Source organism: Pieris brassicae, chromosome 10 (assembly GCF_905147105.1).
Source record: "Pieris brassicae chromosome 10, ilPieBrab1.1, whole genome shotgun sequence".
NCBI lineage: Eukaryota > Metazoa > Arthropoda > Insecta > Lepidoptera > Pieridae > Pieris > Pieris brassicae.
In genome coordinates this window covers 17201588-17224306 of record NC_059674.1, presented here as the reverse complement: position 1 = coordinate 17224306, position 22719 = coordinate 17201588, and the positions used below count along the sequence as shown (strand labels likewise).

General features: G+C 33.2%; 4 protein-coding genes across 5 annotated transcripts in view; 3 read left to right on the top strand and 1 right to left on the bottom strand.

Moving 5' to 3' along the window:
• LOC123715276 (protein prickle-like) overlaps positions 1 to 22719 on the top strand; it is a 242133-nt gene that overhangs the window by 55903 nt on the left and 163511 nt on the right. The window lies entirely within an intron of this gene.
• LOC123715280 (general odorant-binding protein 2-like) lies at positions 7571 to 9992 on the top strand. The gene is made up of 3 exons (XM_045670234.1): positions 7571 to 7708; positions 8017 to 8197; positions 9072 to 9992. Exons 1-3 carry the CDS (start codon positions 7577 to 7579, stop codon positions 9248 to 9250), a joined length of 492 nt encoding a protein of 163 aa, XP_045526190.1. The 5' UTR covers positions 7571 to 7576; the 3' UTR covers positions 9251 to 9992.
• LOC123715281 (pheromone-binding protein 1-like) lies at positions 12995 to 13967 on the top strand. The gene is made up of 3 exons (XM_045670235.1): positions 12995 to 13120; positions 13427 to 13607; positions 13786 to 13967. Exons 1-3 carry the CDS (start codon positions 12998 to 13000, stop codon positions 13965 to 13967), a joined length of 486 nt encoding a protein of 161 aa, XP_045526191.1. The 5' UTR covers positions 12995 to 12997.
• Positions 16772 to 20827, bottom strand: LOC123715279 (general odorant-binding protein 1-like). Of its 2 annotated transcripts, XM_045670233.1 has the most exons (4): positions 20808 to 20827; positions 18334 to 18413; positions 17881 to 18061; positions 16772 to 17187 (listed from the first exon to the last, which is right to left on the bottom strand). In XM_045670233.1, exons 2-4 carry the CDS (start codon positions 18403 to 18405, stop codon positions 17006 to 17008), a joined length of 435 nt encoding a protein of 144 aa, XP_045526189.1. In that variant the 5' UTR covers positions 18406 to 18413; positions 20808 to 20827; the 3' UTR covers positions 16772 to 17005. The 2 variants fall into 2 exon arrangements, with proteins under 2 accessions (XP_045526189.1, XP_045526188.1); XM_045670232.1 differs by lacking the exon at positions 20808 to 20827 and having other exon boundaries at positions 18334 to 18471.

The following is a 22719-nucleotide window of genomic DNA, read 5'->3' as shown; positions in this document are numbered from 1 at the left end:
CAATGCAATGCAATTTGAAACTAAATTGATAACATAAATCGTCATTATGTTTGACGTTCTATATTGCAAAGTTGGGTAATCGTAATTTCATAATAATTTTCTATATTATATAGTTATGAAAATATTTTACCAAACACGTATTATTGAAATACATATTTATATAAAGTATATCTCTCTATACATATACATAATAATGGTTTCCATCTACCTATACGTAAAAGCTCTGTAACCTTAGCAAATCATGTGTTTCAGAATAGCATATAAGTACACTATATTAATAACCACTGCACTCTTCGTGAATTAATTTCATATATGTGTTAAGGTATGTGTGTAGGTAGGCATAGGTTTGTAATTTAACACTGTCGAAACAGCTACGGTTTTAACTATTTCTTTGTACGGTTTCAAGTAGATTCGAAAATAATTGAGAAGTATAATTAAATGATTTGTGGTTTGCGTTTTTAAGTTTAATGTTTCCGTATTTAAGACATGTGTAGAGGACAACGCCCTTCGGCTGCCCTAGAAGATATGATATAAGACTATTAAAATATATTTCACGCACAAACGATTGTTCGAGATTTTCATTATAAGTTTACAGAATTTTAAAATTTCCTAAGATAGCATCTATCTGTTAAACAAGTGCTAGCTGTGATGTGTAATTTAAAATGCCAAACCGCACATGGCGTGGTAAATGTGTGGCGAACAATAGGAAAAGCCCCCATAAGTGGGGCCATGAATTTTGAGCTGCTTGGTGCAGGGGCGAAGATTTATTACATTTTACATGCCATTTCTATTCACGAATGATATAAAACTTGATAGTGTATATTGAATTAAGTATCGTTAACTAGACTAGAGTTGGTTTTGTAAGGTAACACTGAAAACATTATGCTATATACAATACTAGCGGATCCAACAGACGTTGTACACGTCATACATACAAAATTAATTTCTAATAATGTAAATCATTCTCGACCACATGAACACACAAAAAGTTTCATCAAAATCTGTCCAGCCGTTTAGTAGTTTAATTACAAACACAAGTTAACCTAAACGGCACATAAGGTTTCTATACGTACCAGCTGTTTATTTGCTGTATAGATAATGAATCTAGTTGACGTTAAAATTCATTCAAATCGGTCCAGGCGTTTAAGAAGAGTTCAGTGACATATAAATGTACAGTAGAATTATATATATAAAATAGAAAATATATTTATAGAGGTAATATGGGCCTATTTTAAACTCTATTTACTCTAAATACCTATGCGAAATATATAATTACCCTTTGTATGTACAGTTAATTAAGCACACTGTCTAAGTCTAAGTTTATCTCTGATCAAGAAAGCTTTATATAAGTTGTCATAGCTTTTTAAAAATTGATGTTTGTATATTTTTTACACGAAATTATTATAATTTAGGCGGATCTAGCAAAAGTAATAAATATTTTTGTAAAATTACATTAAAAAAAATTGCGAAAACACTCTCTGTTAAATGCAAACACAGAACATAATTTTCATTGATTATGTATTGTATATAAAATTTAGTCAGCATTAATAATAAAATTCAAACCATCTTTTCGTTTGAGAATTGAAAAGGGCCAGAAAAATAATGTACCCAATGGAGAATACCACCATTGTTCAGTAGAGTAATGTGATAACAACACTTACAAGGGTCTGATAGAATTATTTCCTCACCTTTAACGTACTAGATATAGAGGCTACAATTCAATATTTCTTAAAGATATTTATTTATACAGTGTTCGCTATTATAGTAAGAATATTCAGCGCGTTGTTTATAGCTCCCTTTTAGGTTTCTTAGCAGTATTGGCCTAGTGGCTTCAACGTGTGACTATCATCCTTCAGGTTGTAGGTTCGATCCTCTGTGCACCTATGTACTTTCTTTTTATATGCGCATTTAATATCGAACTGTGAAGGAAAACCTTTTGAGGAAACCGGCTTGTGTAGATGCAAAACGTCGTCGGTGTGTATCAGGCTCAGGCTGATTCACCTTGACAAGTAATCATGAAACAGATAAAAAAATCTGAGGGTCAGACCTTGAAAGGTTGTAACGCCACGGATTTATTTTTCTTCGTAGCTATTTTCGTTACTGAAAATTTGTGTACTGTAAGAAGTTGTAAACGTCGTAAATCAAGTTTGTGAATTTAATAAGAGTTGTTCTTGAGACGGGCATGACGAATGGGTTTGTTGAAATGTTTTGATGCTATAGCAAAATATAGATGTTTTTTAAATAACTTTATTAATATAGGTACAAATACACTTATGAACATCAGAAGCGAAGTTAAATTAATTGTAAATTTACATTTACTACCAGTTCACAAGTGCAAGGGCTTAGAGCGGGTAAGAAGAACTGGCAGGAAACTTTCTGCCACTCTTTTTAATCGCCAAGTATTGAGTCATACAAATTGTTTAAACTGGACCAAATCAATACCAAGGATTGGGATCATTTATATATTCGTGAAATTTATAAAAAAGCTTTTGATCAATATCCGTTTAACGAGGGCTTTGAATTTATTTAGTGATAATTCTCTTATTTTGCTTGGGAGTTTGTAGTAAAAACTAAAAAATCTATATACTATTATAATAATATATCTATATAGATCTATGTCCGATATACACAAGTATATAAGGTCTATACCGAAACTGGTAAGCAGTCATACATTACATTTGAGCCTATTTAAATAAATCCAATGCATCACAGGAATTTTCCTTCTATGTGCCCAATTATCACTTACACGTTAAGTTAAGGAAAACGTGAGAAAACGTGACATTTCTTATAGAAAATCAATGACTTGGTCAGCATTGAACGGCTTATCTCAACTCATTTTCTTTATAGCTTTTGATAAAGTCTAGATCTTAAATGGTATAATTTAATGTAAATACTTTATAGAAGTATAATTATGATGAATACTAATAAAACATTATAATGAAACACTCTCAAAAAATTAGTGAAGTGACTAAAATTGTAAACAAAAGTGAAAAAGTGAAGTGATGGCAGAGCACTGGTCGTGGTTGACAGGCGGTGAGGCGGGCGAGTATACGTACAGCCCGCCCACGCGCCCTAGCCGCCCGCCCCACAGACCACTGGTTAAGCTCGCTACAAGCGCCCATCTTCATACAATCGCCAGGTAAGTGAAGTTCTTCCAGCGTTATCACAGTCAATTGGGAATGTGTACAGTAGGACTACGTAATTGCAAATTCCGTCTGTGAAAAATAATGTAGGCGTTCAAGTAGCTCTCATTCGTATTCTTCCCAAATACAAAAGAATGGACGTACTTACTCAGACCTGGATGTCTTCGGCAGTTGGCTGGTCAATTTTCAAAGCTTGCTCAATCACTTATATCAATAAAGCTTAATTACAACTCGATACGTTATACTGACAAAAAAAATGTATATTTAGTTGCTTTTAAAGTATATTTAGTTGCAGATTTTATTTTAAATAATTTATGATCGATTTTTGTTACAATTGAAATAAGTGATAAAAACCTGTCAGCATGTTTTAATGTGACATACCTAATTGTTAATATATTGCATTACTTACTACAAATTACCTTAATTCACATGAGAAGAATTTTAAACATTTATTAATATATATTCACACGGTATATTTGCTTCACAACATTTTGTATGTAGTAGAAATGACCAATACGACTTTATTTGCAATGTTTGCATAGTTTATTATAATTAAATCGATAGAAGTAGAATTTAATATATTCGATATTATACCATAATTAATAAATTTCAAAGACTAGTTATGTTAAAATATGTTGTGAAATCTCTTGCTAATTGCATTAAACCGAACTTTAAAGGAATCTTTGAACCAGATCACGTCTCTGCATCGGTACTTATACAAGCTTCTAGTTTTCTACTGGTCGTTTAGAACATTGTACTAGTGAAGTAGATATTATAATTTTTATTACTCATATAATGTGGTTTAAGAAATAGCAAAACTTTATTAAGGTAAATAAAATCGTGACCTCTGTAATGTTTTAAAGAAATAAATGACAAGACAAGACCTCTAAAACACATATTTCTCCTAATCCATACTTAAAATTAGAAATCGGTTGTTTGATCTACTTTCCGATGATTTGCATAATGCAATTTGCAAATAAATAACGGTACATTCAGCTCATTGAGAAACCTTTGAATAAAAAACATTAGGAATTATTAATAAACATGATTATTCATAGATAATTATCCAACACTTTTTTAGTTGAATGAATGCTAGCTAACATTGAATCGTATTTTGCGTTGCTAAACATTCTGACAATATTAGAATATATTTTAAAGCAGTATTATAATAACATTGTATAGTATCTCTATAATTAAATACAGTTATAACGTCTATGTCACCAGTATTGAAATATTTATAAACATCATTGCAAACCTAGTTGTTATAGATAATACAAGACTGGTTACTTTCATAAATGGTGACATAAATTCTGAAATATATGTCTATTAGATACATTATAAATTAAACTATGGCTGGTAGCTTCTGTTTAGGATTAATTTAATTTTTTAACTAATTAAATTCCCTCAAATTCCTTGTAAACAAAAAGTCATGTTGAACGAAAAAATGAAACATTTCTTGTTACAGCTTGTTATAAAACATTTTAAGCTTATTAGTCTTGAGAGCTTTTTAGGTATTTCTAGGGGACAGATGTAATATAGGTAATTTTGTTTTTAAAAAAGATGCGAGAGTCATAAGAACAAAATGCTGATGAATAATTGTTTGATTTTAGTATTGGTCCTGTCGTCGAGTGTTTTAGTCTCGAGCCCCATACCCATTTGAGTAGAGTACGTTTCTTATCAAAAATAGTAATTTCTCATTACAGACACAACATATTTTACGTAAAATATTACCTATTTTTATTTTAAGATATATTATATCAAATACAAGGCATGAAACTGATTTTACAAGGATTGAAAACGAAATCACGCTATTATTATAACAAAGTAGGGAGCATACAATGAGTAATCGTATGTTGCCATACTCCGTAAGATTCGCGTCACGTAGTGTTGCCAGGGGAGGTATAAATATTTTCCGAAAATCGCGATCTCTTTTATATGTAAATTTTTATATTTTCCCGCCAGATTGCGGCGTGTTTGTCGTTCATTTTATTGTTTCGAAGATAAGCTCAGGTGTGTGTGGCGATGTGCGTTCGTATCGAATCGTTAAATTGAAATGGTTTGTTTGTTTTTTAAAAAGGTACGTGAAATTACGAAGATGTGCCCCTTTTTGAGGTTATCAAAGTTAAATGAAACAATTTTCGTCTTGCGGATGTCGTTTGATTGAGTCATGTCTGTCATGTCAAATAGATGTATAGTCTATATTTATAAAGTTATGGATGTCAAACACATACTTTTGTTTTCTTCGACCCAAAAATTCGACAGCGTGTGTCAGGCACAGAAGGCTGACCAACTTGCTTATTAGATTGAGAAATGATTATAAAACAGATACAAAAATCTGAGGCACAGACCTAAAAAGGTTGTAGCGCCAATGATTTATTTATTTTATATTTTTGTATCTAATCTTCATTACCTAACACGTCTCAATTATTATTTTTTATTATGCTTCATTTTGTATTACTTTTATTATAAACCTTAAAAATAAATTTGAAGGATATACATTTTTTTCACCCCTGACAATACGCTTAAGATATAAATCATTTCCCTGGCAGCGCACGGGAGCTGTCAGATCCACGTTCATTAGCTGACGGATTGCTTCTACGCCACGTCACTTATGACAAATGGTAAAAGTTGCCAGGAAAGAAAATTATAGTTCGTGTCAGGGGAGTTTAACTTATTTTCTTGAATTAATAGAACTGACATTTGGGCACAAAGTATGATTTTACCCTAACCGGCGTATGCTTTATTACCATTTTTTAATTTACAAAAACCACAAGGAATCATTCGTTATTTATGAGTATTTTACATTCATATATATTTCTCTCAGATTCTGATCCATTGTCTCAGGGTTTTCTGTTCTGTTCTACGACTAGAAAGAGTATTATTATTTTCAATACAATATTCTTATTTATATATAAAATTGAAAACACCTTGAGTTTTTATATACCATATATATATATAAAAACTTTTTGAGGACGTCCAATTTTGGGAAGAAATTAGATAGAATTTCCGATCCCCTGTCGGCACTTGTGGCGATTTGTCGGGAATCCACGTCCGCGACATAAGGGAAAGTGAATCCCGACCAGTGAGCCATATTATAGGATTGTGACAGAAATAGTAAGAATTGTTTTACGATCAATAGGGTTATTTGACAAAGACGAGAAACGTTGATTGGTATAAAGGCGAAGTTCCATGGATTTCTAGTGTGGCATTCTAGTCCTTGGCACGCTCCTTGTAAAATTATCTTATAAGTGAAAGTTTGGATTTAAAATCTACTCTTTTGTAGTTATGTATCACTAAGGATGTCTAACATCGGACGTCGAGGCAAAATACAAAATTCCACCCGTATCACCTCGACGTCCGACGTTCCACGACTGAGCGTTTCTCAAGGCAATTTTTGCCGCGCACCACCGCTATGTGGAACCAGCTGCCCACTGAAGTATTTCCGAACCAATTCGACTTAGGGTCCTTCAAGAAAAGAGCGTACAAATTCTTAAAAGGCCGGCAACGCACTCGCGAGCCCTCTGGCATTGAGAGTGTCCATGGGCGGCGGTATCACTTAACATCAGGTGAGCCTCCTGCCCGTTTGCCCCCTATTTTATAAAAAAAAAAAAAAAACTAAGTAACTTATAGTCAATTTCAGAAATACAGTCAAAATCTCTTGTAACGACATCGAAAGGACTACTCATATTGTATTGCTGACGTTGTATTAAGTACCTCATACAACAGAATTCAGCTGGGACGGTCGTAAACGGTTTTGACTGTACTTGCTTTATCCATACTAATATATCGAGGATAAAGTTATATTATTGTAAGTTTCCTTAGGAATAAACTCCAAACAACTGGACCGTTTTTAAGAATACTTTCTCCATTTGAGTGATTCCTGGATAACAGCCAATATTTTTTTTAAACGAATGTTCAGCCTTACAAGGCAGACAGGTCACTGGTAACATAATAATTATAAACGGCAATTTTTACATTGTTGATATATGATATAATTACACATAGTATGTAAAATAAATCTTGTCAAGTAAAAGGATATGACCGTTTATATTCAAACACGTAAGCGAAAATCACTCTCCGTAGCAAGTACGAACCTATAATCCTAAATCAAATACTGTAAAATCTTTAGCGTAAGTAAGTATGCGAATCCATTCCCTAACACGGAATTTATAAAAGCTATAGTTCTGTGAATGTTCGATACATGATGACAAGCTGAAATTTTAAATTATGTGACTTGAAGGTACTTATTTGGTCCCTCGTACATCATCGCTCGATCGGGCTGATACACACAACTTTCGACATTACTACCCTTGTGTTAAGATCGAATTCTGCTACTGTAATTAAATTACATATGTTTAAATAAAAAAACTTAATGTAGAATATAATAAGATGAGTGTAGATGGTTCGTCATTGTGCAAGAAATAGACACTAGAATGGGTTCAAAGTGGGTCTGTTTGATAGCTATTGCGATGGTACTACACTCGAATTCTGTCGAAGGTTTAGCAGAAGTCATGAGCCACGTGACTGCACATTTCGGGAAGGCTTTAGATGAATGCAGAGAAGAGGTATTATAATATATATCAATATAAGTCACTAATATTCCTTATTTGTTAAGTTGGGTTTAAGTTAAAGCAAAAACATCACAAAGTTATATTACTGGTTAGATTTCTTAAGGAGAATGTTGTTTTTTATTAATATATTTTTGGTTATTTTAAACAGTACTCAATTTTGAACTTTCATCTGCCAAAATATAACTGAGAAATCATTGACCCCATCCCTAACTTATGATGGTGTTTGGATGGGCATTATAAAGTCAGATAGCTTCTCTTAACCGGTTTATTTAACATAACTACTATGTAACATCTAACTTCAGTCAGGACTAACAGCGGATATACTGGAGGGATTCCAGAATTTCTGGAGCGAAGATTTCGATGTTGTCCATAGAGAGCTGGGTTGTGCTCTGATTTGTATGTCGAATAAATTCACACTTATGCAGGAAGATGCCAGAATGCATCACATTAATATGCACGATTACATAAAGAGTTTTCCGCAAGGTGAGTGATGTTTACATTTCTCATTTCACGACACAGTTCAGAACAACATACCGCTTATGTCGACCAAAACCAAAGGTCGCGGCTGAATTCTATTGTATTTGGTACTTAATAACAACGTAATCGGCTTTTACGACCAAATATGAGTACTGCCTTCGATGTCGGTACACCAGATTTTGACCATATTTAGGTAATTCCATTGCTAAGACTGAAATTGCATCAAAATTATTTAATTTTTGTTTATGGCTCGCATCTCATGCTAATCTATATGTAAGAGTGAAGAGTTGATAATATAAATAGGAGTCCATGTTTTTTCTAGGCGATTTGGGTGGCTTTTATGAGCCTCAGATTCAGATTCAGACATCTGAGGCCCAGATCTGTTTTATGATCATTTTTCAAATTATTTTATAATAGATTACTAGATTATAATAGATTACTAGATTATAATAGATTACTAGATTATAATAGATTACTAGATTATAATAGATTACTAGATTATAATAGATTACTAGATTATAATAGATTACTAGATTATAATAGATTACTAGATTATAATAGATTACTAGATTATAATAGATTACTAGATTATAATAGATTACTAGGCAAATAGGTGACCCTGTGCCTGCCTTCGACTTTTTGAGTCAAAGACATGTCGGTTTCCTCGCGATGTTTTCCTTCACCTTTCGACGAATGTTAATTGCGTACATAGAAAAAAGTCCATTGGTGCAGAGCCGGGGATCGAACCTACAACCTCAGGGATGAGAGTCGCACGCTGAAGCCAGCACCTAAAGGTCAAATTCAAATTTGAATGCTACATGTGACAAAATCACAGAAACTTTTGAAGCCTTAATTTATTATATTTAGATTCTTAATCCAGGTGAATTACTTTCAACAAAAATGGTTGACTTAATCCATAATTGTGAGAAGCAATTTGACGATATCGAAGACGACTGTACTCGTGTGGTCAAGGTGGCTGCTTGCTTCAAGGTGGACGCGAAAAAGGAAGGCATCGCACCTGAGGTTACAATGATAGAGGCGGTTTTAGAAAAGTATTAATTACATATAAACGCTCAGATGTTGTATATAAATTCTTGGAAATGAGAATGTGAAATAAAAGACAAAAGACTAGCACGTTTATTTGGGATTGGTTTAAGGGAAAGACTGGTCTTATCGCATATGTGAAATGCAACATTTTTTCGTCTTTGTTTTTACTATAAGATTCACCGTTACATAATACTAAAACAATTTCTAGTTATTTTTATAGTACAGGACTCGAACGGGCGGGAGGCTCACATTATGTTAAGTGATACCGACCATGAAAACTCTCAATTCCAGAACTACGCTAATTAAAACACGATATTAATACATAAGTACTGTGCTTATGTGTCAGATGAAGCAACGATTATTCAATATAATTGCTGACCACTATTCTAAATAAATACGGCTATAAAATTGTGTAAGTTTTATAAAGTACAGTAATGATTGTGTAGAGCGTTTATCATATAGAAAGACGCCTAATATATTGATCTAAGTTACTAAGTAAATAATTCATCACGACCTAGGCTTGTATCATGGACTTGAAATTAAATGTATATCTCTGTAAATGTTTTATTTACATTTATTAAAACACACCTAAACTGGCTACGTTAGCATTTATACTATTATTTTAAATTTGATACTACTGGTGTCTATCGATTGCATTAATGTTACAGAAATAACTTAAAAATATTTTTATAAACACTATCCGGACACAAGATTAATGATAGTTAATTTGACGTTCCAAACGTTATCGTTATAATGATAAAAATATTCGTTGTATCTTAAAGATGTCAAAATACTCGCTTTTCGTTCATGTAGTCTCTATTAATTAAATATATCTTAATTATGTATAAACTAATTATGAATACGTATATTATTCGCCTAAGTCACTAATACATGATATTTACAAATTACAAATATATATAAAATTTAAAAAATGTGTTTATTCCTTCAATGCATTATGTGTTGGGAAATCTTTACCGTATCCCATACGATAACAAAGTTATAGTTAATTCCAAAACAATGCTTTTTTAGTTTTCAATTACAATTTTGAATATAAAAAAAGTTTACAAAAATTCTTACGCGTAACACGCCTGAGTAGATGAGTGAATGAGTTATGGGTGAGTGTAATCTGTAACTACATGTTAGGTCTCAGAAGCATCTCCAATCTGCGTAAGGTGTGTTAAGCCAGTCCTTTAATCGGTTTTTTTAGATTTCAGAAAGTAAGTTGATACTAACAAATAAATAAATAAAAAACAAATCGGTATTATATTTAACGTCTTTAAAGGTTGACGATGATAGACTGAATTTAACTATAATAGTTCACCAGGGAATTTTACGCCAAGGTAATTCGAAGCCATGACTGCGTTACAAATTGCAATAATTAACACTAAATCAATTAATTACGGAGGCATTTCAGTTAGTTTTTGAAGTTAGTACAATATGGAAGTAATGCAACAATTTAGTTACAGTATGGGTTTGAAAATGTTTGACTGTCGGGATAAGGTAACGTGTATTCCAAAAATAGTCTAACGAAAGTATAATGAAATAACTCCAATTTTATTCTTCAGCGCGTAAAAAAATTAATCAAACATATATTTTTTTATGTAACTGGAGCCAAATGGGAAGGAGGCTCATTTGATGCTAAGTGACCGACGACCATGGACACATTGCCAGAACCCTCGCGTCCCGAGGTACATATTAAAAGAAAGTCAGTAATAAAGAAAGAATGTAGTTGTTCATGTCTTCCTAATGCCTTCTTTTTTTTTCTTCATCTTCTTTATGTGGCCAGTGTCTCGTATTTTATTAGTTGTTCTAATATAAAACGTTTGAAATAATAGCCTATAATGAAATGTTTTATTATATGACATTAAAGTGTCAAAAAAAAAAATCGATGCACCCTTTTTTACAGCTGGTACATTCACACCTTTTAAATGAGGACATAATAAACTTCTGGAACGAAACCTATACATTGAATAGAACAGCAACTGGGTGTTTGATATTTTGTACTATGGTAGCACTTGACCTGGTAGAGGCTCATGGTCTCATAGAATCAAATGCTGTAGGGTTCTTAACGGCAAAAGGAGCCGGTAAGGAGTAATGTATTCATTCATTAATATTTTAGCCATTATATTGAAGTATTAAAATAAATTAATACGAAAAGTTACTTCTAGCATCAAAAAAGGAATTCAACCCAAGAAGCTACTTTCGTTGTTTGAATATCTTTGTGATCTTTTTATTCTATATATACTCTAATATCTCTAAATATCAGTAAATTCTTTCCTAGCTCCCTTGGGAGCTCGCAAGAATATATAAATGTTTTGGAATGAAATCTCAGTGTTGGTGTGACGGACCTTGTCAGCTCAGCACGGACTAGAAAAATGCCCATTTCGGACAAAAGTTTTGCTTTTGAAATGGGTGTTTTTCGCAAGGGCGTCTCTTGCAAGTCTTGCACATCGGCATGGGCCGGCGTGGGGTGGTCAATCTCCTGAAGGGCAGGACGGAAGCTCACTGGAATGAGCGAAGTGCGTAATAAAGGACCTCGCCTTCCACGGTGAAGGCGGTTTTCCTAAGACTATGCTTTGCAGCGAGGGCGGCTTTTAATTTGTAATTAGCTTATGTTATTCGATCATCCGGATCCGCTATAACGTGTCGCAAAGTGAAATAAAGTGTTTTAAATGCAATCGCCATTTTGCCAGGATGAACATCTCATGGTTCTTCGCTTACATTAATGTTAGAATACTTATAACAGTTTAAAAACTACGTTAACATTGAATTTATTGTAGATGATAAGATGGTGAAAACACTACTAGATCTTTATAGACAATGCGCACGCGCCGTGACGCAGATACACCATTGTGCCGCTACCTTGGACCTCGCAAATTGCTTTCGGAGAGGTATATGGAAAATTGGCTGGACACCTGATATCCAACCATTATTAGTCACACGACGACGATATTGCTAACTTGTATACAGTTTTAATAAAATAAACATGGTTAATTGTTTTTTTTTTATATTTGTTAATGACCGAACCTCGACTTTGTTAACAAATAGATAGATAGCAAATTGTCTCTATCTAAGTTTCACAAGACATCTGCGAACTAGCGAATTGCAGAATCGAGTCCCGGTGGGAGTCTGCACTGGAAGCTACGACCCTCAATTGTAAAAAAAAAAGGACAGGCCTTACTCAAAGGCTGGCAACGCAACCACTGAAATAGGTGTCTATGGAATGCGATGACTGCCCTTTTTCCTCGTCCCTTATGCTCGTTGTCCCCCTATCATATAAAAAAAATTAAATCATATCAAAGTCTACAACTGTACCACTACATGGTACAGCTACCCACTGAAGTAATTCCGAACGAATTCCACATAGGGTTACAATTGTTGACCCAGTGGTTTGAGCGCTCGACCCTCTATCCTGTAGTTTTGCGGTCTAATCACGGCTGTGCTACCCACAGGACTTTGGACCAGACTCATAGTCCCAAAAGTCGACCGAGTGTGTCAGGCACAGATAAAAGGCGGATTACCTTCATCATTATTCATACATTTAATTATTATATTAATCTTTAACACAGCTCACTCAAATGTATCTAAATAAAGTGTAAAATTACTAACTGATGTAACCTTTAGTCGTGACATACACCTGTCCGTCGCTCTTTGATATAATTAATCAACTCGTAACCAGCTATTAAAACCAATTATTACTTGATGAAAGCCTTATATAGCCGAATGAACAGCACACAATGACAGTTTCAAGTCAGAGCTATGGCCTGTTATCCTTATATTTTGTGTGTGCTTACATTATTCTCGAGTGTTTTCGCTTCACAAGAGACATTGAAAAGTATTGCTCATAGCTTTCTCAAAGTTTTAGACGAGTGCAAGCAAGAGGTATAGGTCTAAATAGGTTTTATATAAAAAAATAAGACTTAATATTACATTAATCAGCAAATATCTGAGGTCTATGTTTGCCTATTAGATTAACAAATGATCATGAAACAGATACATAAATTTGAGGCCCAGACCTAAAAAGTTTGTAGCGTCATTAATTTATTTGTTGTTTTTTATTTATATGTCAAAATGTTCACTATGCGTTTGTATAATTTTAAGGAATTCTAGAAAGTTTTATCTAAAGACCGATACAAGGGTTTATGACAATCCATAGATTATTTGCTTCATTATAATTCTTTTTTACAGTTAAATCTTCATGAAAACATTTTATTAGACCTATATCACTTCTGGAAGGAAGATTATGGTCTACTGAAACGCGACACAGGTTGTGCCATCATGTGTATGAGCCAGAAACTACAACTTGTCGATACATCTGGCAATCTTCATCATGGTAATGCACAAGAGTTTGCAGTAAAACATGGCGCAGGTATAGCGACAATATAATTATTGTTAGGGTAACAATTTATAAAATATTAATCGGAAAACGCGTTTTCAATAGTTTTTGTTTTGTATGCAATGTAGGAACATGTTTTTATAAAAAAAATACTAGGCTTAAAAAAATTGGAAATCGACTCATGATAGATAAATAAACGTTATTATTTTAGAGGTAGAAGTAGCCCAGAAGCTGGTGAATATGGTCCACGAGTGTGAGAAACAGCATCAGGTTCAAGAAGACCCTTGCGAGCGCGCATTAGAGGTGGCCAAATGCTTTCGAAGCGGCATTCACTTACTAAAATGGACTCCAACAGTTGAAGTACTCGTTGGGGAAGTGTTAACCGAAGTATAGGATCAATAAAGATTTTAAAAATTATGTTTATTAAAACCTAAACATAATCAAATAAACAGTATTTACATTTACCTACATAGTAATAATGAAAATTAATAAAAAATAGTTAAAACAAATTTTAAAAGTTTGGTTCCTATGAACGTGTACCATTAATGCTGGCAGCATTTCCACACTGTATTTCGATACTTATTCGTTCAGCAAGGAAAGGACCAGCTCTGAGTTCACGGGTACTATCTACCAGGCGCCAACTTAAATCTTTAATTAGCGCCTCTGCGCTTGAACCCCACTGCCCTAGAGTCTCAAAGGAACAACTTTTGTTCCCATTGTAGACACTTGCAAATCGAAGCTGGCAAATGAATTCCAAATTTAAGAATTACTTTTCCGTACCTGATTTAAAATTAAATTAATAGATAATATAGTTAAATAGTGATCTGATTCCAAAAAGAGTGATGGAGAGTCTTGCCAATTCTTTTGGTCGTTTCATAATTGTACATGAATATACGTTGTCTTTCCATCAGCTACGTTACTTGAAGACCTAAGGATGAAGGGTATGATTCGAAGGTGAGATTCAATCAGTCGGTATGCAATATTGGATTCTGTCATACGTGAATTATAGTTCGCGTTAAGCCTTGACAATTTTGCCCTATTCCCTTCTAGGTGATCATGGTTTTATACTTCTATTTCTAGCAATTTAAAGGATACATAAATATATAATAATACATATAGAAACTTTATCTTTCTTTGCGATACGCTAGAATTTTGTCGAGGTAAACAACGTGTTAATCAAGTATTTCTCATTGCTACGTTATTTGGATTTGATCTCGTGACAACGTAATAGGCTTCTAGTCATCTGTCATATTTTGTTAGTCTCAGATTTCTGTAAAAATTTCGCGACCATATTTTTACTAATCCGCTTTCTGTGTCGGACAAATGTTGTTGACTGTATTATTATATGCCCTACCGGTTTTATTTAGAATTTTGGCTTTAACATACGAGCGCAAATACGTTACTCTGAAATCAGATTCGCATATGGAAACCACTAGTCTAACACTGTAATAAGAGCATTTAATTACAAAAAAGTTCACTTTAAAGTACCGCCACATTGGGTAATTGAGTATCGATGTCAAGAGGACCAAGGCTGTAAATTAGTATCGGCTTTGCGTTGATTTATTGTGGGATTACAGGATTATCAAGTCAATGAAGTATCTTATCATTTAGCTTTACGCTAATACTATAAAGAGATCTATATATGTTTACAAAAGTTAGATTTTTCTTGTATAGAAAAAGAGAAAAAGAAGCTGGTTATTTTATTGGCAATTCTTTCCCTACTACGGGGCAAGATTTTTTTATTTGTATATTTGATAAATAGGTGTGTATTTACGAAATTTTCTGTGTCAAGGCAGCGAATGGAAATACGACACGTTAATGTCTTTACATTACGTCTATATATCGTATTTCTATTAAGGCATTATTAGGAAGGAGATTATTAAGCATAGATTTTGGATTTAATGAACACAAGAAGGCTTTCATTTATTTAATGAAGTCCTTATAAATACAATTAACATTATATTTAAATATTGAAACACAAGGACACAGGAAACAGTACCACAAATTGTTAGAATCTATCGTTACTTTAAAATACATTCCAAGACTAATCTGATCTAATAATTTAAATTTTTTTCAAGTTGAGTTCTTACACGCAGTCAGCAAACATGTGCTGGTTATGCTACATAAGGTGGGCTGAAGAGTTAAAAAAAAATTTTTTTAAGTGAATCGGCGTTGTAAATAAATTTACCGTCACATTTTTCGGTTACGCGTCACATTATTCCATTACGCGTCATATTTTTCCGTTACGCGCCATATTTTTCTTTTCCCTACCACGGTTGATTTGAAGACATTAAAAGCCATTAATAACAAAAATATATAATAACGATAACAATGATAGTAATAATTATATTACAACTAATGAAATTCCGTAACAATATTAGTAATAAGGTAAAATGAAATATTTGTATTCATGTCTATGACAATAAAAGCCTTTTGTTAAACTTTATCTTATTTAACCAATTTCTGTAAAGTTGCAAATAGTAGATCATTTTTCAATAACTAAGGTCATAAAGAAGTTTTACTTCTTACGTGTGTACACACACGTGTGTGTGTGTGTGCGTGTACTAGTGTACACGCACACATTTTTTTTAACTAGAGTTTGATTTGATTGTTCTATATTATCCTTCGAGAGCGCTACAATGATTATAGCAGTCATACCGTTTTTCGATATCATTTTTATACTACAATTTGTGTTTAGCCTCAAAATAGCAAAATTTCTGTTACACAAACATTCGCTAGAGATCTGAGAACATCTGTTTATGAAACGAATTACCTAAGACCCAAGACAATGTTTTGTGTAAGTAAAACCTTTGTATTTTCGTCACGTAGTATAAACAATGAACGCTCAGGTGCATGGACCCTTAAATAGGACCATGTGTTATTTACGAATCTCAGTTTCAATGATACGACGGGCTCATTTCAGTACGTCTACGTTTTTTTTGGGGATTATGTTTCCAGCTGTTAGTTTTCATTCCCTTTTCAATTGAATGCAGCAAAAAAAAAAGTAAGATGAACAAAAGTTTATTAACCTCTTACCACCGTACCACTTAATAGCTAAAGTTCAATAGGGGCATGCTGACCAGTTTTTGGGAGAAGCGTTATAATTAAATAGGGCTAAAGCGGATAACTTTTGTTGACATATTCTAAGCTTAATTATAAGCTCATATAGTTTCTACTTTTAGTTGTTCAATTTTAATTTACACATATATATTAAAATTATCCTCATATCTTATCGTTGGGACTTTGTTTAGTCAAATTGTTATAAATTTAAACTTAGCTGAACGCCTGATAAAAATTACATAGCAAATGTCTAATATAGTGCCTGCTTTGGCCGATTCTATAAAACTTGAAAATATCTATTATATTGATTATTCATTTGTTATCCTTTTTAGCCCATTCGAAGAGCCAGGGTCAATGTCTGGGCATTCAACCTATATATCAGCCATAATCTCCTCTAGTACTGTTTCCATCGAAGGTGCCCACTTCATGTCGTGGATCTTCTTCCGGAAGCACTTGCTAATTTCCAGGGCTCTCATGCAATCGTCACTGCTCTCTGGCTGATTATTTTCACAGTCGTGGATCATTGTCACTAACTGCTTGGCTAAGTCGTCATCTAAAAGTATTCAACGTACACTTGACTTGACTATATATAGGGTTTAAAATTTATTCCATGTATAGGGGCCATTCCTTGAAAATGCTATGAACATTAAGATTATGCTATGAATTCAGATTCAATTACAGAGGATTTTATTGTAACTATATTAACCACTCGCTTACAACAATAGAATATAAGTGAAATAATGCAACTATTGAAGAGAGTGCCTTCGTCTGGCTATACTCTCGGGGCGTAACTCCGACGATTTAGAAAATCGCCACGCTTATAAAACTAAGAAAGGCTTAGTGAGCAAAATGTAAATCCTTGGCTCGTACGTAATTGACACGAATTTAACACTTGCAAAAAAAGAAAATCTGTCGTATGACGCAAAACTTCGCTTGAAGTACCTTGTGATAAGAAATTGGTGATATCAAGATAGAGATGTTATGTTAATTAGACCGGGAACTTATCAACCTGGCAAGTGAATTACTATACTCATACTAGTACTACAACTATTCTCAAGCACCAATATTTAAATAAGTATGACCTTATGTGCGTATACCTTAAGGCTTTTAAGGAGGTATTCAAGTTTTAATACATTTGTGAAATTGTAACAATTCATGACAGAAAAGGAGAAAGACGTTATCAAATATTTGACACATACATTACAATAGTTTAGGTGATATTAAAAAAATCCGTTTGACATCATACCTGCTCCATGAGTTTTAGCGAACTCATGCGCTTTTCCATGGTGTAGTTTCAAATCGTCAGTTATGAGGTCATGCTTAGACGCCATGCACATGATGGCGCAGCCCAGGTCACGATTCAGCAACTCATACTCCTCCCGCCAGTAGTTCACGAAGTCTTGCATTATGTGTCCACCGAGATTTAACTGAACCAAAACAATACTTATTACACCAGATTATTATTACCTCTATATATACAGTACGAAAATATTCAATTAATAAATAAAGGTATTTTTAATCAATTTTAATACAATTGAAAATTATTTAAACAAGATTAAATAAGAAAAAAAATATTTTAATAAAAGTGGAGTTATATAAGAACCGCGTCTGTTACCATAATTACAACGTTTTATAATAAGGTCTCTATGGTCTAAGTAGTTCCATGAAGAAACCTAAACTGTAGATAGTAACAACCTACCTCTTTCTTACATTCTTCTAAAGCTTTTGTAAAGCCCACAGTGAGCTTTTCCATGATCTCCTGGGAAGACATTGCCGTATCTATAAACAAAAACGAATAACAGAATATAAGCAGGCGCCATTTTGTTAGGGACGCCATTTTGCTGATCTACTGATAAAGATGTCAGCTTTATATAAAGCCTGAATTTCATAGTTTTACTCATTGACAGAAGACCGACATATCATAGATTATAGAAGTTCCGTACATATTTTAAACAATTGCATTATTTTTTGAAAATTTTGTTTACTTACTATATATAGTAAAAATAATAATATTAGATTACGTAAATACGTTTAAAATAGAAAATTAAAATATTTAAAAGTTTGACAGTGTACCATTAACGCTAGTAACGTTTCTTTGCTGTACTCGTATTGCGGTGCTTATTCGTTGAGCAAGATAAACACCACTGGGGTTACCGATACTATGTACCAGACGCTATCTGTAATTAGCGCCTGTGCGCTTAAACCCCACGGCCCAAGAGTCTCTTAAGGGAACAAAATTTAAGTTGGAGGAAAGACATATATTTGAGCCGTTTATTACTTCATTTTTACCTAAGTTACATTTTATTAATATATATTATAGTTCACTTCTCTACACTGCTGATGTATTTTTTTATAAAAGCAAGACCATCTAGATAGTGTTTTTATTATTTTTCCTGCCCTTCACCATTGTTTTTACTTTTTTGCTACGTTCAATTCTACATAACAGAACATATTGACCTTAGTAGAATTACTTTCGCCTTTACTATATTTTTTAGCGATCTCTGTTTTATTAATAGTTACGGTTACATAGCGTATTAATTACAGGCAGAACATCCGCACAGAGCTAAACAGTATGCAATAGGCAATTAAAGTCAATTGCAAATCAGAAACGTGTCTATTTTAATTCTATACCTTTAGATTATTAAATTATGAATGAATTTTTGATTGATTCTTAAATTGTGTACACTATGTATTTTTAGATAATATTTATTTTATTTCAGTGATTTGATTAAATAAATATCCTTTATATTTAAGTATATTATCTTATTATAATGTTGCATTCGAATTTTCTATGAATTAAGACTAACGTTTTTACTAAAAAGAAATGGTTGAACACAAACATATACGCGTTTGTTTTAATGTCCCTTTTTAAATGAAGCTGATCGGCCTGTATCGAAACAAAATACCTTGGAGATATACCCTTTTGGATGTCAAACTCAAATCTCTAGAATGTTCTCCAGGCATTTGACAAATATCGCCATCTGAGCCTGTTTTGTTCTTCACAGTCATTTATTGGAGTTGCATTAAAAATAAATTGTCATAAAAAGGTTTCGTTATATTTAATAAGAAGATATATGTTATGAGGCGCCATTAGAATACAAAAGCGACCCTGGGAGTTAAAACTGTTGAGCGGGACGCACCCGAGTCCATGAATCTTCAGCATTACTTGTATGTTGTGAAAATATAGAATTGGTAATAGTAGAAAATAACATTTCCTCATTTACTTGATTTCTTAAGAAATACGAGACTCTATAGAATTGGTTACGGGAATTCAATGTTTATTTATTCTGTGTACACACTGTGTTTTTGGAAAATATAATTGGAATTTCATTTACCAATAGTCTGTGTTCACAGAGCGTTCGCTTTATAACTAAAACCATATAAAATGAATTTGAAAATAAGTAGTAAGCATAGAAATGTAATATGAATTTCTTTAAATGTGTGTTACATTTAAAGAAATTGAATAAACATCATTTAGCAATGAAACCATCTTAATCCTTGTGAAAACTAATGTAATGTATACAGTTGCCCAATTCGACTTAGGGTCCTTCAAGAAAAGACTTTGTGAATTCTTAATTGTCCGGCAACGCACTTGCGAGCCTTCTGACAATGTGTTCTTGGGCAGCGGTATCACTTAACATAAGGTGAACCTTCTGCCCGTAACATAAAAAACCGACCGAAGATTGTACGAAAAAATACAAACGCAATAAAAATACTATTTGTATTACTTGGTGGATGAAATGTTTTCTATGAAAAAATTGTTTTCGTAAAACGTAATAATATAAAGGAAAGTGAATTGAGAACCACGGGAAATCGGGTTAACACTAAATATTTCAAAAAGATTTTCTAATAAAGGCGCGGCCGCATTCCCGTATGCCACTGAACCATCAAAAATTGTCTAAACTAGGCCAGGGAATCTAATGTAAAAAAGTAGTATTAAAAATGACTTAACGTTTAAATTTATTTATGTATACTTTTGTGAAGCTAAAGAATTTTATCACATAACATGATAAACTTCAAGCTTTAAGCTGCACAGTGTGTAAACTTAAGTTCAATGAAACTGTGGCCGAAGAAGCCAAAGACGATCAATAAATAATTCAACATTCAAATTAGGTTCATATCTATTTAATCTAAGTAATTATTTTACAATACAATGTAAAACCATTTCTGTACCTTCTTGATGAGACTAGCGACCGTTTTTCCAAAGACATAAATGAGGAACGTTGATACTTTAGATCCATATAAGCACTCCCTAGTGCTTCGGGATTGCACAGCTGAACGTTGCTAATAGTGTGTTCAGATTTCACTTGAACATTGACCAACTGCTGACACAACTCACGTGGTTGTTCCATTGTATAGCTGAATGTGCGCGACACACTAATAATAATAATCGTTTATTTGCCAAGTTACAAGAAGTGGTACAGTGGTTACATGGATCGATTACAAATATCCGCACAATCAGCCAATAGGCATGCAAATGTCATATAAATTTTTACAATGTCTTATTAAGAACATAAAATAATGTCAAATTTCTCGTTTCCATTAAAGTGGCAAAGCCTACAAAGCTCTTAATTATTGTGATGAGCCTGTCTGCTTTGAGGAAATCCCACCACCTTGAACCTCTGATGCTACCCGTAGGGTTCCGTCAGTTACCTTACGTCTCTTGGTACTAACATCACATATATAATTATGTAGTACAGCTAACTAATACGTACACTTCATATACACTTGATATTTTTTCAGCCAAGTCAATTCTGCTTAATAATAATCAGAATGTTGCTTAAACTTTAGACGTTACTTTAACAGTTAAGATTACTACTTAATGAAAGTTTTCATAATATTCAGATCTAAGGTTCAATGAGTATTACAAATCTATAACTATATTTGGTAGTGAAACTTGAACTTAAGATTTGATGGAAAAAGAAGAGAAAATAGCCAGTACAGCATCGAATTTTCTTTAAGAAATCCCAACTAGCTGCTTCTTCAATTTTACTAAGTGTAAGAGGTCCTCGTCTCTCTTATCGTCACTTTTTTATGGAATGTGTATATATATATATAAATAACTAAATATTTCCTGTTAAGGTGTCATGAGTTAAACGGAGGTTGGCGTGATGGTTCGTCTGCAAAGGTCCTACCCGGTACCCTTGTTTTGAAAGCAGTCATTAAAATAACACTCCTGACGTTTATTACATATACATTTAACAACCCACTATCCATCTGTTACAAATAAAGGAAATAACAATGTAAAATCATATTAAAATTAGTAGAGTCACGGCCTGATAGTTGCGATGACTTCTAGATTGGAAAGTGTTGTTGTGGGGCTCAGTTATAATACTTTCCTAATTAGATTCATAAGCACGCAAGGCAAGAAAGCAAGTTGTATAATTTTATTTCCATCATAGTTTATATGTGAGCTTATTGTATTAATATATTAATACAATTTCGATACCATAATAGTACAAAATTACAAATTATTAATTACATTCACGGAAAAATGTCGAGTGCCATACGTTCAAGTGGAAAATTAATTTAATGTTAGCTGTGTGTCGTAAACCAATTCCATTTTCCTTGCAAATTTACGTCGGGACAGAACAAAGGGTTTTTGTCACGTGACACGTATAATTGCGTGTATCAGCGTGACACGACAATGTGTTTAGAGCCACATTTACTTAAATACCGAGCTATGTGCCCCGCGGCTTTGCACCACTCCATCCTCATACCAGGGACGAGATTAATTAACAGGTATAATTTACCAATGTCTGTGAATGCTAAGTCTAAAATTATATTAATACAAATGGCGTGTCCGCAGAGCAGGCATAAAAAAATATACTGCAAAAATATAAGAGTCTTTCCCCTAACTTCGATTTTGTTCCCTTTGGAGTAGTGACGCCTAATGGCGCCTGGTAGATAGTACCGATGGCCTTACAAATGCTGCCAGCATTAAAGGTACACTGCAACCAAAGATTACATTTATTTTAGTTTTCTGTTTATAAATTTTTCATCAGTATTATTTCTACTACGAAAGTTAAAACGTAAAAACGTTTTTATCAAAATCTTGTAATAAGAAATTATTTTTGTCTCGTGT